Raw genomic sequence first — 19,882 nt, forward strand, 5'->3', positions numbered from 1 at the left:
CAGTCGCATCAAATTCCAGTATACTGAAAACGATGTGTAAACGAAACAAATAGACACAAGGACGCCTCCAGGTGCGAGAGTTTCTCGTTGCATTGAAGACCCATTTTTGGCCTTCGGTTGTTGTCTGTTCTATGGTTGTGTTGTCTCTTTGACACATTCCCTATTTCCATTCTCAATTTTATATAATAGGTAAAAATATAAAAAAAAAGGGGTACAGCAGTCAACATCGTGTTATAATCTTGATCACTACAATCTACACAATAGAGCGCAAATAAAGGCAACAGTAGTATACCGCTGTTTGAAAGTCATATCAAATCGATTGAGAGAAAACAAATCCAGGTAACAAACTAAAACTGATGGAAACACATCAAATATGAGAGGAAAACAACGAAACAACAGAATACTTAAGTGCAACAAAAACCCAAACGACAATGCAACCCACACAGAAACGAACTATAGATAACAATGGCCATTTTCCTGACCGTGGTACAGGACATTCTAAGAAAAAATATATTGTGTTGAACCTGGTTTTGTGGCTAGCCAAACCTCCTGCTTTCATGGCAATGTTAAATATAACACTTTAATGACAACATCACACGACAGGCCTTGACTACAATACAAACACATCAAATATAAGAGGAAAACAAAGACGACAAGAAAAGTGTTGACAGAAGATTTGTATTTCAATAACATTAATCTAAACATAAATTATAACTGAAAACAGAAATTCTGGTGTTCATCTAATAAAAGTCTTAATTCAATCTAAACAGAAAATCCCTTAAATACTTATCAAACAGAAGAAACAATAACGCCAGTGCAAGCAAAACCTCAAACATGTCAAGTGCTTGTTTAACAGATACTTTCATTAATTCAAAATCCAATTAGAAATACATTTGTACCAATGCTTGTCACAAAAAAAAAGATCCGATCAAAACAAAACTCAAATGGTCATCTAAAAGAAATTTCAATGTTTATCCACAGAAACTCCCAGTGAAAGCCATTTTAAACAAAAAAGCTCTAAATATTAACCAACAGAAATTGTTTAGCCAATCTGAACAGAAACTCCAATACGTATCGAGCAGAAGCTATATATTAATGCCAAGCCATCTATAAGCAGAAACATATGTCTGCTGTAAGTAAAATTAGTCACTCCAAGCAGAAACAACACTGCTTTTCCAACAGTAACTATAAAGCAAAACATTTTGTCATCCTAACCACCTGTACACCAATTTTGCCTTTGGAAGGCAATCCCATATGATTGAATCTATGAAAAACAGTTGACATTATGCCTAATAAAGGGGGATATTAACATGTGCCTGATTTATAACACACATTGATTGTTTAGTACTATCCAAACAGGTCTTTATATTGTGCTGAGGTGTAAGATTTTTTTTTAAAAGAAGTGGATATATTTACAAATCAATTCTATAAATTTATAAAGTTCAAATTATTATTTTTTTATTTTTTTTACATTCTGTAAATAAGTGTAATGTGCTATTCTTTCATTAGAGTTACCCATCTGTAGGAGAAGAATAAGTACAGGCGGGAAAAAGTTCGTCCTAAATTTTAGAGTTATCTCCCATTACATGGAGCAAATATGAAGTTGAAGAATGACAGAGATATGGGAAATTTTGATCTGAAGCAGATCTTCTCCTTCCAAACAACATATGGCTTTAATGCTTTATGTGTTGGAACAATTTTTAGGTAAACACTCACTTATTATCTTATTTTTAGGGAAGAATTAATAGTTATCCCACAAGGACGCGGTGTGTCAGTGTAAGATCACCCCGATACCCTGGATTTTTTCAACATGAATTTTGATAGATAGTCTTTCCGTATAATTAATTATAAGTTTTATAGTGGATTTGACATGCCCGCCAAAAAGCTACAGAACAAAGGAAAGCATGCATAACAAAGAAACTCAAACTGGGATGATCTGGTAGGGGTGATCCGGCTCAGATGGAAGCAAGTTAACTCGTACCAACGGAAACTCGTACCATGTTAACTCGTACCAAAAAAGTTAACTCGTACCAACGTAAAGTCGTACCATTAAAAATATATTAAAAAATACGAATCTTTTGTGGTGTTTTTTCTTTCTAAAATTAATAAAAAAAAAGTTGAATTACTGTAATTTTATACTGGATTTTAACGAAATACGTTTTTTTTAATTGGTCTTAATTACCTTAATACCCTGCTAATTAAAATATTTAAAATATATGATATTCCTTTGATTGTGTGATCAAATTAATACATTCCTTTGGTTATGTGATTATAGTGAACATGGACTATTAGTGCGACCATTAGTGCTTCTTGAATGTTTATTTTTCTATATGTAACAATAGTGCCAGTTATCTTTGAAAACATTATTGTATTAATGTAATACCATGTGAAATCTTAAATGTAAAAGGATGATATAGATGTGAATAAAACATAAGGTGTATGTGTATCTCTTGAGAGAAAAAAATAATAATATTTGATGTTTTGTTAATTTTTTATAGATGATTGTTATTGAAATTGTGGTAAATAAAGCATCAAAATAAAATATATATTCTTTGTTATTCTGCCAGTACTACCATTAAGCCTACTGGCCATTCACAATACCATTATTCACAATATAGATGGACAGTCAAACTCATAACTCATAAATAGAAATAAACTTAAAATATTATGCTGCCAACACTACCATTACGTCTACTGGCTATTCACAATACCATTAGAACCATGGATGGACAGTCAAACTCATATGACATAAAAAGAAATAAACGCCATGGCTAATAAATAATAGCACACAAGACCGTGACATCATAGCAAACGAAAGACTAATCTGAGGATGATTTCAGGTATCATTTACTTTCCTCTGAAGGTGTCACTACTCTTTATCAAAGCAATGCATATCTCACACATTAAATGAACATGACATTACTTCAAATCTTAAAAGAAGTTGTCATATTTTGATAACATTTAATACATAGAAGTAATTAACGACTTTGACTGGCTATGCAACCCTACCTCGATCGGTAATCATTCTCTTGTGCAAAATATTATATATAAAAGAATTCATACTTTTAACATGTTGGTCATAAACAATTTACAACCTTTAAAACACACTAAATTAATTCTTTCGGTGAATAAAATTCCTTTGAGAAACAAAAGAAAAGTATCCAAATCTATTCAATGTAACTGATTTGGAATGATTAAAAATTAAATCCAATGGTTATCAGTATAAGTTTTAAAAAAAATGATTCAAGGGAGACAACAAATCAAATCTGCCAAGGTATTGTCTATATCTAATACACATGGAACATTAGCTTCAGATAGGTCATTGTATTTTCAAATTATATACATTTTACAGACTTTATTCATAATTAAACACCAATCAAATGCATTTAAATAAGTTGGTACGAGTTAGCAGTGGTACAAGTTTACATTGGTACGAGGTTTTTTTTAGTGGTACGAGTTGACGTTGGTACGAGTTTACTTTGGTACGGGTTAACTATAATTCTGCTCAGATCACCCCTGTTAGAACAAAGGAGCTGCAATGTAAATTATGAAGACTGCTGTGCTGAAAGTAATGGTCATCTGTTTACTGATTTATAGCAAAATGCTCAGTTCATGTTGTAACCAATTTTATCAGTACAATACCTGTTACCTAAAGGGTGCATCACAAATATATATTACTCAACTTGCTTTATATTCTCTTCTTCTGTAATTTCTGTATCAACAGGGAAAATAGCACATCAATATCTAAATGCTTAATTTTAACACATTTAATTCTAACCTCACTCTATGTCCTCGATCTAGTCCAAATAATTATGAATTTATGACATCTTGAAAGGCTATTTTTTTTCTGTGACTTCACAGAAATTTTTTAAAATAGCTTTTCAAAAGGTCTTAATTATTTGGACTAACCTCAGCCCTGAAAGAGGAGGGGAAGGACCTTTATCTGGACTCCGGGATCTTGTGTTTTTTTAAGCTTGGGAGTTCGGGATTGATCCTTTCGGGACCCGGAATACTTTTTTTATGGAATTTCGGGATGGCAGGATTTAAATTTCTTTGAATTCAGGACCTCAGGATTTCAGGTTCAGGACCTTTCCTATCCCCCTTTCTGGATAGGACCCTCTCAAACATTTTACATTTTACCAACTTGTTTTGTTTTAACAATTTGTGAAGCAAAAATTGCACCTAAAAATTAATGAAAGCTTCAGTTTTCAAAAACACAAAATACATTTTACTAAAGGGTATCTAGGTCCAGCCTTGCTTTAAAACTTAAGAAGGAAAGGTTTGGATGTAGGTTTTGAAGTAAATGATCATGGTTAGGTAATTAACTAGAGGTTATGATAATAAGGATGACTGTTACTTTTTATTTGATTAAAGGCCTTATAACTTTTCCACGTCAGTCTTGCACAGGATTGTCTGTACTGAGTACTCAAAATATAGTTTGTGGGGTAAACATCGATGTGGTATTGTTGTAATGAATCTTAATTTGATTTTATAATTTTTTAACAAGGCTATATCAAGGATTTGTATAGTAAAATCCTTGGCTATATATATCAATCACTTTATATAATATGTTCACAGACTTCTTTCCCCATTATTCCTAATGGAATAAACTGAACAGGGAAGTGAAAATGAAAATCATGCAATACTTGTTATTAACTCATTCTGTTTCAAAAGTAACTTTATAAAAACAAGGAAGTGAAAATGAAAATCATGCCATGATTTTTATAAACTTATTCAGTTTAATAAGAAATTAGGCTGTAAAACCATTCCTAGCTTAATTTACTTTAGTACAGTCTGAAACAAATTATTTTCCAATTTCTATAAGACCAATATTCTGACATTTTTTATGTGTTTCTTCACAAACATTTGCAAATTCACACAAGAACAAAATTTTACTATGTCTGGGGCTTTGAACTAATGGTTAACAATGCAGACTGTTAGAAGAGCTAAAGAAATGCAACTACTAGATATGTCATATACATTTATTTCTAAAACAAAGTAAAAATTTCTGTTGTTGTTATTTTTTTAGACAGAATGGATTGAATCTTATAATTGGTGGAGAGGATGGTATTATCAGAATATTTGACTTGGGAAAAGAAAAAGAATTTAAAAATACACAGGTATGGTACATACAATGTATCACTAAGAAAGTGATATTTCAGCTTGAATTATTTCAAGGACATTTGTTTTATAGGAATAATTTTCACGAATTAGACAGAATACATGTAGGCATGGAGCTAAAAACTTCAATGAAAAAGTGGCCATATTTCTTGAAATTTGAAATCTGTTATCAAGAAGGGCATGAAGTAATATGGTAGACAGACATAAGGTACATTCATTTATAATTGACTTGTTGTTTTCATGATGTTGCTAATAGGAGGGCCCTGATATTGTGAGCTACTTATGTATTACTTTAGCGTCATTATTCTTGGTGTAAATTCAATTTAAAAGTAGTTGAAAGAAGAAATCAGTATGTGGTTTTCTTCAGGGCACAAAAGGTAAATGACTATTTTGTTTACCAAACTTTCATGACTTCTAATATCAATTTATAAGTTATTAAACAAAAATGAAAGTGATTGGTTGAAATGTTTTGATGTTCAACCAGGTAGACTGCATTGCAATGTTGCATTAAAAATATATACATCATTATTCACACACTCTAAAAGTAACAGTTTTCAGGCTATACTTATATTTACGGAACAAACAAAAGCTTAACAAATATTACCTTAAAATTATTCTTATCAATACCATATCCTTTCTGTGAAAAAACATTGGACGTTCTGTTAAAAGCTAAATCTCTAAAAATAAGATGACGCAAAAATTAATATGATAACAGCTTTTCAGGTTATCATGGAAACCAAAAGTGGGCCGATACAATGTATGGCAGTGCAGGACGTTACAAAATTTTATCATAATGACCTTATAGTTGCTGACTCCACTGGAATGATGACCATCTTCTGCAATCAACAAATACTGTGTCGACAGAGTGTGTCTGATTCCTGTATCAACTGTGTCCAGACACAAACCAATGCAAGTAAGTCAGCTTTCAGTGTAGTCAGTCAACATGTTTGTTATGCAAAAGTTAATTCTGATTTTCCTCATCCCTATGATTAGAGATAGAACTTTGGGTTCAAAGCTTAAAGTAATCCAGAATGTTTTTTAATAGTCATGCGTATTAGGATATATACAATGTACCACCATGATTTGATATTACATTTTCTTGTGTAACCCAAAATATGTATTACTCATAAATATATATATATTTTCAGTGAATAATCTAGAGATTGTTATGAGCAATGATTCTGGTGAGATATTTGGTGTACTACCATCTAAAGAACTATGGAGAATTAATATCAATGATGCAAGCAAAGTATGTATTGACTATTGAAAAATGACAGAGAAAAAATATTTTCAAATTTGTGGATTACCACCAAAGAAAATTTCTAGAATTTATAAATACAAATGATTCAACTTAGCACTGTTGATTTAGAAGTTATTGTGCGCATATACATTAGTATTATTGCAATTGTTTATCGATCAACCCTAGATTATGGTTATTGACAAATTTTCGATGTCTTGTATGCAGACATTTAAGTTTTCTTTAATTCACAAAAATTGGTACTCTCGAAAACAAATGAATCCACAGTATATACATGTAGTAAAGCTCAGGGAGAAGTAGATAGTGTATTGCCATCAAAGGACTAAAGGTGATTTCTATCAACTAAAGAAAATATGTCACTAGACCTATTCTTACTTAACATGACTCCAGGATAATTTATCTCAAGAGTAAGGCATTCATTGCCTACAAGGTAGAAAAGCAGTCTATTGCACTTCTAAAGCAAATTGACTTATCTGACCACTGACTTTAAATATCAGTACCAAGATTGATTTGGGTATCTGCAGATGTGTAATAAGATGTTACATGTTTATTGATGGTTTTTTTTTTCAATCATCATAATCAGTAACAATTGAAACATATATACATTGTACATGTAGATTTAAAGCAGTTTACATATTCTTACAAAATAATGTCTTTTTTAGGACCAAGTAGTAAAATCTTCAATAACCTGTTTATTAGCAGTAGATTTACCAGATTTTCATGGGAAAATGACCAGTTATATTCTAGCAGCAGACAGCTCTTGTAATCTCAGTGTCATACACCAAGGCCTGATTGTGTCAAGTGTAAAAACACCCTCTGTAGTAACTGCTGTAAGTTTATACAGAACTATGAAGATATACCTTACTTAAGGTCTCCGTTACCTGTTTGAAAGTTCTTGTAGCAGACTATGAATAAGTATAGCTTCTACCACTGCATCCAGTGTGATATGGTATTTATCTTCTTAAGACAGTTAAATTTTAAAATTAAGAAGCAAGGCTTGCTGAGTGTTTTAAATATTTAACATTTTATTGTCGAGAGTGGATATACATGTATATCATATTGCATGAAATTTGATTGTAGAATCTATTTCTTTAATGATTTTTAGTTGATATGCAGATAATCAAAATCCTTCTTTTGAGTGGTGAACTTCATGTGTTCTTTCTATGTGTCTGCATCAGGCAAAGTCACCAACCTGTCTTGAAAAAGATAAATTAGGTTACAATTAGAGACAAGAAATTATTGGCAATTTGTATATTTTCCCTTTGATCTTACTGCCTAATATTTTTCTATATCATGTATGGGACCTGATACATGTACTTATAATAATAAGACTGACTTCATCTAACAATGCAGCAATTTCACACCTTCATGTCAATGTATCAATGAAATGCACAAGACTTCATTCATACAACTGTAAAACGCCGAGACAGCCAGCTTGTGGCTGCTATATAGTGTCTGTGCAATAACTTAAAAACACTTTGCAAAATCTTTTCAAATTTAGAAATGAAGGTCACAAAAAATCTTCAAAGACAAACAGTAAGGGAAAAAAAACCAGAAATTTTATGTCCTGCTTGATAGAACTAAAAAAGCTTTAAGTCCTTTAAAAGTTCATAGAAAAGCTTATACTCTCTAAACATTATTCAATGTATTATAATATTTTTTTCAGATGTGTGCTGGTAAATTTGTAGATCCCTCAAAATTGTCATTGTTACCTCCTTCCACTGGTGGATCTCCTGATAATCACCAGGTGGCACTTGGAACAGAATCTGGAGCTATCTATATATTCTGCAATTTCAGTGTTAGTATAAGACAGTAGAGTACAATATATCAACCATTGGGTGTCAAAAAGTTTGAAATGTTTTTTTCTAAAAGTATTGAAAGGGCGAATGTGGATAGAAATATGGTAACCTGTAATTCTTTTCTAAAAAAATTGGATCTTGAGATAAGGGGTCATTTTGATCTATCTGATTTATAAATCTAAAATAACCAGCAAAGTTTGTCAATTCTAAAAAAAAAATATTTAACACAGCAAGTCATTCAATTTGTATTTTCTAAATTACAGGTAACAGAAGAAGAGTATGTGAATACAGGATATACAATAACATTACTGAAGAAGTTAGAATTACCAGAATATGACAATGATATACTTGTCTGTACAGGACATTTCAATGCTATACATATTTATCTGGATGGAAAGGTAGGGTACCAGAGTATGACAATGATATACTTGTCTGTACAGGACATTTCAATGCTATACATATTTATCTGGATGGAAAGGTAGGGTACCAGAGTATGACAATGATATACTTGTCTGTATGGGGCATTTCAATGCTATACATATTTATCTGGATGGAAAGGTAGGGTACCAGAGTATGACAATGATATACTTGTCTGTACAGGACATTTCAATGCTATACATATTTATCTGGATGGAAAGGTAGGGTACCAGAGTATGACTATGATATACTTGTCTGTACAGGACATTTCAATGCTATACATATTTATCTGGATGGAAAGGTAGGGTACCAGAGTATGACTATGATATACTTGTCTGTACAGGACATTTCAATGCTATACATATTTATCTGGATGGAAAGGTAGGGTACCAGAGTATGACAATGATATACTTGTCTGTACAGGACATTTCAATGCTATACATATTTATCTGGATGGAAAGGTAGGGTACCAGAGTATGACAATGATATACTTGTCTGTACAGGACATTTCAATGCTATACATATTTATCTGGATGGAAAGGTAGGGTACCAGAGTATGACAATGATATACTTGTCTGTACAGGACATTTCAATGCTATACATATTTATCTGGATGGAAAGGTAGGGTACCAGAGTATGACAATGATATACTTGTCTGTACGGGGCATTTCAATGCTATACATATTTATCTGGATGGAAAGGTAGGAAGGGTACCAGAGTATGACAATGATATACTTATCTGTTACGGGGCATTTCAATGCTATACATATTTATCTGGATGGAAAGGTAGGGTACCAGAGTATGACAATGATATACTTGTCTGTACGGGGCATTTCAATGCTATACATATTTATCTGGATGGAAAGGTAGGGTACCAGAGTATGACAATGATATACTTGTCTGTACGGGACATTTCAATGCTATACATATTTATCTGGATGGAAAGGTAGGGTACCAGAGTATGACAATGATATACTTGTCTGTACAGGACATTTCAATGCTATACATATTTATCTGGATGGAAAGGTAGGGTACCAGAGTATGACAATGATATACTTGTCTGTACGGGACATTTCAATGCTATACATATTTATCTTGATGGAAAGGTAGCGTACCAGAATATGACAATGATAGACTTGTCTGTACGGGGCATTTCAATGCTATACATATTTATCTGGATGGAAAGGTAGGGTACCAGAGTATGACAATGATATACTTGTCTGTATGGGGCATTTCAATGCTATACATATTTATCTGGATGGAAAGGTAGGGTACCAGAGTATGACAATGATATACTTGTCTGTACAGGACATTTCAATGCTATACATATTTATCTGGATGGAAAGGTAGGGTACCAGAGTATGACAATGATATACTTGTCTGTACAGGACATTTCAATGCTATACATATTTATCTGGATGGAAAGGTAGGGTACCAGAGTATGACAATGATATACTTGTCTGTACAGGACATTTCAATGCTATACATATTTATCTGGATGGAAAGGTAGGGTACCAGAGTATGACAATGATATACTTGTCTGTACAGGACATTTCAATGCTATACATATTTATCTGGATGGAAAGGTAGGGTACCAGAGTATGACAATGATATACTTGTCTGTACAGGACATTTCAATGCTATACATATTTATCTGGATGGAAAGGTAGGGTACCAGAGTATGACAATGATATACTTGTCTGTACGGGGCATTTCAATGCTATACATATTTATCTGGATGGAAAGGTAGGAAGGGTACCAGAGTATGACAATGATATACTTATCTGTTACGGGGCATTTCAATGCTATACATATTTATCTGGATGGAAAGGTAGGGTACCAGAGTATGACAATGATATACTTGTCTGTACGGGGCATTTCAATGCTATACATATTTATCTGGATGGAAAGGTAGGGTACCAGAGTATGACAATGATATACTTGTCTGTACGGGACATTTCAATGCTATACATATTTATCTGGATGGAAAGGTAGGGTACCAGAGTATGACAATGATATACTTGTCTGTACAGGACATTTCAATGCTATACATATTTATCTGGATGGAAAGGTAGGGTACCAGAGTATGACAATGATATACTTGTCTGTACGGGACATTTCAATGCTATACATATTTATCTTGATGGAAAGGTAGCGTACCAGAATATGACAATGATAGACTTGTCTGTACGGGGCATTTCAATGCTATACATATTTATCTGGATGGAAAGGTAGGGTACCAGAGTATGACAATGATATACTTGTCTGTATGGGGCATTTCAATGCTATACATATTTATCTGGATGGAAAGGTAGGGTACCAGAGTATGACAATGATATACTTGTCTGTACAGGACATTTCAATGCTATACATATTTATCTGGATGGAAAGGTAGGGTACCAGAGTATGACAATGATATACTTGTCTGTACAGGACATTTCAATGCTATACATATTTATCTGGATGGAAAGGTAGGGTACCAGAGTATGACAATGATAGACTAGTCTGTACGGGACATTTCAATGCTATACATATTTATCTGGATGGAAAGGTAGGAAGGGTACCAGAGTATGACAATGATATACTTATCTGTTACGGGGCATTTCAATGCAATACATATTTATCTGGATGGAAAGGTAGGGTACCAGAGTATGACAATGATATACTTGTCTGTACAGGACATTTCAATGCTATACATATTTATCTGGATGGAAAGGTAGGAAGGGTACCAGAGTATGACAATGATATACTTGTCTGTACGGGACATTTCAATGCTATACATATTTATCTGGATGGAAAGGTAGGGTACCAGAGTATGACAATGATATACTTGTCTGTACGGGACATTTCAATGCTATACATATTTATCTGGATGGAAAGGTAGCGTACCAGAATATGACAATGATAGACTTGTCTGTACGGGGCATTTCAATGCTATACATATTTATCTGGATGGAAAGGTAGGGTACCAGAGTATGACAATGATATACTTGTCTGTATGGGGCATTTCAATGCTATACATATTTATCTGGATGGAAAGGTAGGGTACCAGAGTATGACAATGATATACTTGTCTGTACAGGACATTTCAATGCTATACATATTTATCTGGATGGAAAGGTAGGGTACCAGAGTATGACAATGATATACTTGTCTGTACAGGACATTTCAATGCTATACATATTTATCTGGATGGAAAGGTAGGGTACCAGAGTATGACAATGATAGACTAGTCTGTACGGGACATTTCAATGCTATACATATTTATCTGGATGGAAAGGTAGGAAGGGTACCAGAGTATGACAATGATATACTTATCTGTTACGGGGCATTTCAATGCAATACATATTTATCTGGATGGAAAGGTAGGGTACCAGAGTATGACAATGATATACTTGTCTGTACAGGACATTTCAATGCTATACATATTTATCTGGATGGAAAGGTAGGAAGGGTACCAGAGTATGACAATGATATACTTGTCTGTACGGGACATTTCAATGCTATACATACTTATCTGGATGGAAAGGTAGGGTACCAGAGTATGACAATGATATACTTGTCTGTACGGGACATTTCAATGCTATACATATTTATCTGGATGGAAAGGTAGGGTACCAGAGTATGACAATGATATACTTGTCTGTATGGGGCATTTCAATGCTATACATATTTATCTGGATGGAAAGGTAGGGTACCAGAGTATGACAATGATATACTTGTCTGTACGGGACATTTCAATGCTATACATATTTATCTGGATGGAAAGGTAGGGTACCAGAGTATGACTATGATATACTTGTCTGTACAGGGCATTTCAATGCTATACATATTTATCTGGATGGAAAGGTAGGGTACCAGAGTATGACAATGATATACTTGTCTGTACGGGACATTTCAATGCTATACATATTTATCTGGATGGAAAGGTAGGGTACCAGAGTATGACAAACATATAGCTGTCTTCGTATCCTATTTGATAGTCTACATTAATAACCAGCAAGGTAATAGATCTCCAAACAACAACACACTAAACACAACAAAAGACAAACAACATAACATAAAAACTGAATCTGAGCAACACCAGCCCCACCCAAAACCAAGAAAGTGTGTTGCTGGGATGCTGTTATTGACACATATCTACATATAGTGATGAAAGGAAACTAACTGTATGGTCTTCAACAGACTATCAACCACATGCAAAGCCATAAATGCCCCTCACCTTTTGTAAGTATATTTGTTCATTTCATTGTGTTGTCAAGTTTATTTTCATTTTTTGTTACCATAATAAGTCACTTTGATTGTCTTCTTTTTTACAGAAACTTTGTCATCATGTAACATCAGACTGGGTAAACTGTTTTGATATTATGGACAGGGACGGAAGTAAGGAACTTGTTGTTGGGTGTTTAGACAGATCAATACAAGGATACAAAATAATGATTTGAAATCAAGCAGATGTATAAAAAACTGTAATCTGTGAAATATTCTGTTTCTTGGAGACCATATGAGAACTAACCTCCAATTTGACAATGCAATTTGTAGTTTTCAAGAATACTATTTCATGGCCAATGTTGCCATTGACATTCTGACAGAGCGGAAGACTATCGAGAAACCATTGTGATTGGATGATACAAGATGTTACCAGAAGACAGTAAAATGACCCATTTTTGTATGCACATGCTCATTGAGCCATACAGTGAAGTGTTTTGCTTAAAACCATAAATATTTATGAGCAAATTATTTACCTAATCTTTTATTAAAGGATCAGAATTGAAAATGCTTTTATAAAGAATATTTTTGTTTTGAAGACAGTTATCATCCAAATATCATTTTCATTTGGGATCAGAATATCACACTGAAAAAATTTAGTTCATAAGCTTATGTTACAGCAGCCTGGAATAAAATGGAGGGAATAGTTTCTAACATCTATCTATTGGCTATTATTGTTGACATCTAAAATGACCAGAATTATCTCCCCTGTAGCACTATTTTTGTAATTTTATGTTTTTATCAAAGTTGAATGGTTGATTGTTGAAGTTAAACACCACTTTCAGCACCATAAGTTATATTCTGCCAGTCAGTTTTCATGGTGGAGGCAGCCAGAGAGCATCAACATCCTTCAGCAGGAAAACTGACAATCTTAGTCAGTTAAGATTATAGTCAATCATGTGCACGGTTTAACATCACAACCTCAGTGTTGACAACTGGCAATACATTAGAACAGCTACTTATACCACTTATCCCTTGGGTTTTTGTAGAGCCTGTGACTTTTGTTGCAGAAAGCTTGATATAGGGAAAGTGATCCAGCAGCAGCATTAGCCTTTTATATTTTAGAAGGTGGAAGACCTGGATGCTTCATGCTTTGTATATAGATGCCTTATGTTACTAAGTTTCCGTCTGTCACATGTCCATTGTCCTGGAACTCATTTTCATGGTTCAAATACTACTTGAAAAAAAGTCAATATTTTTTTGTGATGTTAATTTCTTTCTTATCCAATGAGTAATAGGATAACTATATATGGTATGTGTGTACCGTGCAAGGTTCTCATGCCCATCAGTTAGTTTTCACTTAACCTCAACCTCATTTCATGGATCAGTGAACAAGGTGTAGTTTTGATGATCAAGTCTCAGCTACTATAAGCAATAGGTATATTTGGTGTATGGAAGGCCTGTAAGGTGTATATGTCCAACTGGCAGGTGTCATCTGACCTTTACCTCATTGTCATGGTTCAGTGGTTATAGTAAAGTTTTTGTGTTTTGTTCTGGTTTATTTTATACTATATGCAGTAGGTCTACTTTGATTGGTGTACAGAATGATTGTTAGATGTTCATGTCTAACTGACAGGTGTCATCTTACCTTTACCTCATTTTTATTGTTTAGTGGTCAAATTTAAGTTTTTGAGTTTAGGTCTTTTTTTTTAATACTATATGCATTGGGTCAACTTTATTATACCTCAGTTATCATTTTCTATACAAAATAAGTACACAATACTTTCACTATTTTTCAAATTACAAGCTTTGAACTATTGGACCGGTCAAACTTTTCCAACTATTTGACCTGGGTGAAATTATTTGACCGCAAGCATGCTTATATTTCGCAGAATTTTAAATGCAGCTATGGGATTGGAAGATTTTGAAAATAACGTGGGAGTAACAACGTCTTGTTTTACCTATTGTATCTAGTATAAGATTGATGCAAGTACAAGACGTAGCCTTAGCATTTGAACATATCTATGAAGTAAACGTTATGATTTGGTTTTTCTCTTTTTAAAATTACCATAGTTGATTTATCACCGCCATTAATTGTTTGTTGTCTTTATCTATATAATAAAACACTTACTGACTGGATATTCGTTGAATAGTGAGTTTATTGTCCCTCGGATACAACTATTGCCCTCGGATACGCCTCAGGACAATAAACTTACTATTCCACTCATACCCAGTCAATAAGTATACAATATTTGGTGGATGGAAATACAATGTATTGATGATGTACATGTCAGTCTCGCAGGTTTGATTTGACCATGACCTCATTTTCACGTTTCATTACTCAGTGTTAAGTTTTTGTGTTTTGGTCTGTTCTTCTTAAACTATTAGCAATAGGTCAATTATATTTGTTGAATGGAAGGATTGCAAGCTGTACATGTCTGCCTGGCATGGGTTCATCTTGACCTTATTTTCAACATTCATTGGTCAGTGTTCATGTAGCACGAGAGATTGAGATTTTGATAATTTTTTAGATTGAATTGTTTCCCTTTGTATAGTTATTGGAATTTAGTTTGGATTATAATTATAATAATTACTATTTAGCGATTTTAAAAAATTTTCAAAGAAGATATAAAAAGAAGATAAAGATAAAAATAAATAGGTTTTAACTTCATTGTAAAAAGAGATTTTTGATACTCTCATAGGTTAAAGTTAACTGTGATTTCGCAGATAATAGCCTAGGTAGTTTAAAAAGGTTGACATTTATTTTTGTCACTCATTGACAAGTTTTTGAGAACACAATATGACATGTGTAATTGAAAACAGAACTGTGAACATTCAAATATTATGTTATAAGATTATTGTGATCAGCTATGATTGTCAGAGAGATTCAAGATTGTGATTATCATGTGATTAAGAGGTTATAGACAGCACTAGGGTTAGGGTTAAAGATAGTACTAGGGTTAGGGTTATAGACAGCACTAGAGTTAGGGTTATAGACAGCACTAGGGTAAGGGTTATAGAGAGTACTAGGGTTAGGGTTATAGACAGCACTAGGGTTAGGGTTATAGACAGCATTAGGGTTAGGGTTATAGAGAGTACTAGGGTTAGGGTTATAGACAGCACTAGGGTTAGGGTTATAGACAACACTAGGGTTAGGGTTATAGAGAGTACTAGGGTTAGGGTTATAGACAACACTAGGGTTAGGGTTATAGACAGCACTAGGGTTAGGGTTATAGAGAGTACTAGGGTTAGGGTTATAGACAGCACTAGGGTTAGGGTTATAGACAGCACTAGGGTTAGGGTTATAGACAGCACTAAGGTTAGGGTTATAGAAAGTACTAGGGTTAGGGTTATAGAGAGTACTAGGGTTAGGGCTATCGACAGCACTAGGGTTAGGGTTATAGACAGCACTAGGGTTAGGGTTATAGACAGCACTAGGATAGACAGCACTAAGGTTAGGGTTATAGAGAGTATTAGGGTTGGGGTTAAAGATAGTACTAGGGTTAGGGTAATAAAGAGTATTAGGGTTAGGGTTATAGACAGTACTAGGGTTAGGGTTATAGAGAGTACTAGGGTTAGGGTCATAGACAGCACTAGGGTTAGGGTTATAGAGAGTATTAGGGTTAGGGTTAAAGATAGTACTAGGGTTAGGGTCATAAAGAGTACTAGGGTTAGGGTTATAGACAGCACTAGGGTTAGGGTTATAGACAGCACTAGGGTTAGGGTTATAGACAGTATTAAGGTTAGGGTTATAGACAGTACTAGGGTTAGGGTTATAGAGTGTACTAGGGTTATGGTTATAGACAGCACTAGGATTAGGGTTATAGAGAGTATTAGGGTTAGGGTTAAAGATAGTACTAGGGTAAGGGTAATAAAGAGTACTAGGGTTAGGGTTATAGACAGTACTAGGGTTAGGGTAATAGAGAGTACTAGGGTTAGGGTTATAAACAGCACTAGGGTTAGGATATAGACAGTATTAGGGTTAGGGTTATAGACAGCACTAGGGTTAGGGTTATAGAGAGTACTAGGGTTAGGGTTATAGAAAGCACTAGGGTTAGGGTTATAGAGAGTGTTAGGGTTAGGGTTAAAGATAGTACTAGGGTTAGGGTTATAGACAGCATTAGGGTTAGGGTTATAGACAGTATTAGGGTTAGGGATAAAGATAGTACTAGGGTTAGGGTTATAGACAGCACTAGGGTTAGGGTTATAGACAGCATTAGGGATAGGGTTATAGACAGTATTAGGGTTAGGGTTATAGAGAGTACTAGGGTTAGGGTTATAGACAGCACTACGGTTAGGGTTATAGACAGCACTAGGGTTAGAGTTATAGAGAGTATTAAGGTTAGGGTTAAAGATAATACTAGGGTTAGGGTAATAAAGAGTACTAGGGTTAGGGTTATAGACAGTACTAGGGTTAGGGTTATAGAGAGTACTAGGGTTAGGGTTAAAGACAGCACTAGGGTTATAGACAGTATTAGGGTTAGGGTTATAGAGAGTACTAGGGTTAGAGTTATAGACAGCACTAGGGTTAGGGTTATAGAAAGTATTAGGGTTAGGGTTAAAAATAGTACTAGGGTTAGGGTTATAGAGAGTACTAGGGTCAGGGTTATAGACAGCACTAGGGTTAGGGTTATAGAGAGTATTAGGGTTAGGGTTAAAGATAGTACTAGGGTTAGAGTTACAGACAGCATTAGGGTTAGGGTTATAGACAGCATTAGGGTTAGGGTTATAGACAGTATTAGGGTTAGGGTTATAGACAGCATTAGGGTTAGGGTTATAGACAGCACTAGGGTTAGGGTTATAGACAGCACTAGGGTTAGGGTTATAGACAGTATTAGGTTAGGGTTATAGACAAATCTAGGGTTAGGGTTATAGACAGCATTAGGGTTAGGGTTATAGACAGCACTAAGGTTAGGGTTATAGAGAGTATTAGGGTTAGGGTTAAAGACAGTACTAGGGTTAGGGTTAAAGAGAGGATTAGGGTTATAGACAGCATTAGGGTTAGGGTTATAGACAGTATTAGGGTTAGGGTTATAGAGAGTACTAGGGTTAGGGTTATAGACAGCACTACGGTTAGGGTTATAGACAGCACTAGGGTTAGAGTTATAGAGAGTATTAAGGTTAGGGTTAAAGATAATACTAGGGTTAGGGTAATAAAGAGTACTAGGGTTAGGGTTATAGACAGTACTAGGGTTAGGGTTATAGAGAGTACTAGGGTTAGGGTTAAAGACAGCACTAGGGTTAGGGTTATAGACAGTATTAGGGTTAGGGTTATAGAGAGTACTAGGGTTAGAGTTATAGACAGCACTAGGGTTAGGGTTATAGAAAGTATTAGGGTTAGGGTTAAAAATAGTACTAGGGTTAGGGTTATAGAGAGTACTAGGGTCAGGGTTATAGACAGCACTAGGGTTAGGGTTATAGAGAGTATTAGGGTTAGGGTTAAAGATAGTACTAGGGTTAGAGTTACAGACAGCATTAGGGTTAGGGTTATAGACAGCATTAGGGTTAGGGTTATAGACAGTATTAGGGTTAGGGTTATAGACAGCATTAGGGTTAGGGTTATAGACAGCACTAGGGTTAGGGTTATAGACAGCACTAGGGTTAGGGTTATAGACAGTATTAGGTTAGGGTTATAGACAAATCTAGGGTTAGGGTTATAGACAGCATTAGGGTTAGGGTTATAGACAGCACTAAGGTTAGGGTTATAGAGAGTATTAGGGTTAGGGTTAAAGACAGTACTAGGGTTAGGGTTAAAGAGAGGATTAGGGTTATAGACAGCATTAGGGTTAGGGTTATAGACAGTATTAGGGTTAGGGTTATAGAGAGTACTAGGGTAAGGGTTATAGAGAGTACTAAGGTTAGGGTTACAGACAGCACTAGGGTTAGGGTTATAGAGAGCATTAGGGTTAGGGTTAAAGATAGTACTAGGGTTAGGGTTATAGACAGCATTAGGGTTAGGGTTATAGACAGCAGTAGGGTTAGGGTTATAGAGAGTACTAGGGTTAGTGTTATAGACAGCACTAGGGTTAGGGTTATAGACAGCATTAGGGTTAGGGTTATAGACAGTATTAGGGTTAGGGTTATAGATAGCACTAGGGTTAGGGTTATAGACAGCACTAGGGTTAGGGTTATAGACAACACTGGGGTTACGGTTATAGACAGCACTAGGGTTAGGGTTATAGACAGTATTAGGTTAGGGTTATAGACAAATCCAGGGTTAGGGTTATAGACAGCACTAGGATTAGGGTTATAGACAGCACTAAGGTTAGGGTTATAGAGAGTACTAAGGTTAGGGTTATAGACAGCACTAGGGTTAGGGTTATAGATAGCACTAGGGTTAATGTTATAGAAAGTATTAGGGTTAAAATTAAAGATAGTACTAGGGTTAGGGTAATAGAGAGTACTAGGGTTAGGGTTATAGACAGTACTAGGGTTAGGGATATAGAGAGCAATAGGGTTACGGTTATAGACAGCACTAGGGTTAGGGTTATAGAGAGTATTGGGGTTAGGGTTATAAAGAGTACTAGGGTTAGGGTTATAGACAGCACTAGGGTTAGGGTTATAGACAGCAGTAGGGTTAGGGTTATAAAGAGTACTAGGGTTAGGGTTATAGACAGCACTAGGGTTAGGGTTATAGACACCATTAGGGGTAGGGTTATAGACAGCACTAGGGTTAGGAATATAGAGACTACTAGGGTCAGGGCTATCGACAGCACTAGGGTTAGGGTTATAGACAGCACAAAGGTTAGGGTTATGACAGCACTAGGGTTAGGGTTATAGACAGCACTAGGGTTAGGGTTATAGACAGCACTAAGGTTAGGGTTATAGAGAGTATTAGGGTTGGGGTTAAAGATAGTACTATGGTTAGGGTAATAAAGAGTATTAGGGTTAGGGTTATAGATAATACTAGTGTTAGGGTTATAGAGAGTACTAGGGCTAGGGTTATATACAGCACTAGGGTTAGGGTTATAGAGAGTATTAGGGTTTGGGTTAAAGATAGTACTAGGGTTAGGGTCATAAAGAGTACTAGGGTTAGGGTTATAGACAGCACTAGGGTTAGGGTTATAGAGAGTATTAG

The 19,882-nt window shown here is 34.9% G+C and overlaps 1 protein-coding gene across 1 annotated transcript; it reads left to right on the top strand.

Moving 5' to 3' along the window:
• The first annotated feature begins 1,554 nt into the window (after positions 1–1,554).
• Positions 1,555–13,372, top strand: LOC143069400 (uncharacterized). The gene is made up of 8 exons (XM_076244017.1): positions 1,555–1,704; positions 5,030–5,120; positions 5,845–6,034; positions 6,270–6,370; positions 7,042–7,209; positions 8,046–8,177; positions 8,442–8,576; positions 12,915–13,372. Exons 1-8 carry the CDS (start codon positions 1,598–1,600, stop codon positions 13,038–13,040), a joined length of 1,050 nt encoding a protein of 349 aa, XP_076100132.1. The 5' UTR covers positions 1,555–1,597; the 3' UTR covers positions 13,041–13,372.
• Positions 13,373–19,882: the final 6,510 nt, after the last annotated feature.

This window comes from Mytilus galloprovincialis, chromosome 3, assembly GCF_965363235.1.
Source record: "Mytilus galloprovincialis chromosome 3, xbMytGall1.hap1.1, whole genome shotgun sequence".
Classification (NCBI taxonomy): domain Eukaryota; kingdom Metazoa; phylum Mollusca; class Bivalvia; order Mytilida; family Mytilidae; genus Mytilus; species Mytilus galloprovincialis.

Coding starts and splice junctions, on each gene's coding strand:
- LOC143069400 (XM_076244017.1), top strand. CDS start 1,598: ATGAAGTTGAAGAATGACAGAGATATGGGAAATTTTGATCTGAAGCAG. Junction 8,178..8,441: donor ATATATTCTGCAATTTCAGT/GTTAGTATAAGA, acceptor TCTAAATTACAG/GTAACAGAAGAAGAGTATGT. Junction 8,577..12,914: donor ATATTTATCTGGATGGAAAG/GTAGGGTACCAG, acceptor TCTTTTTTACAG/AAACTTTGTCATCATGTAAC.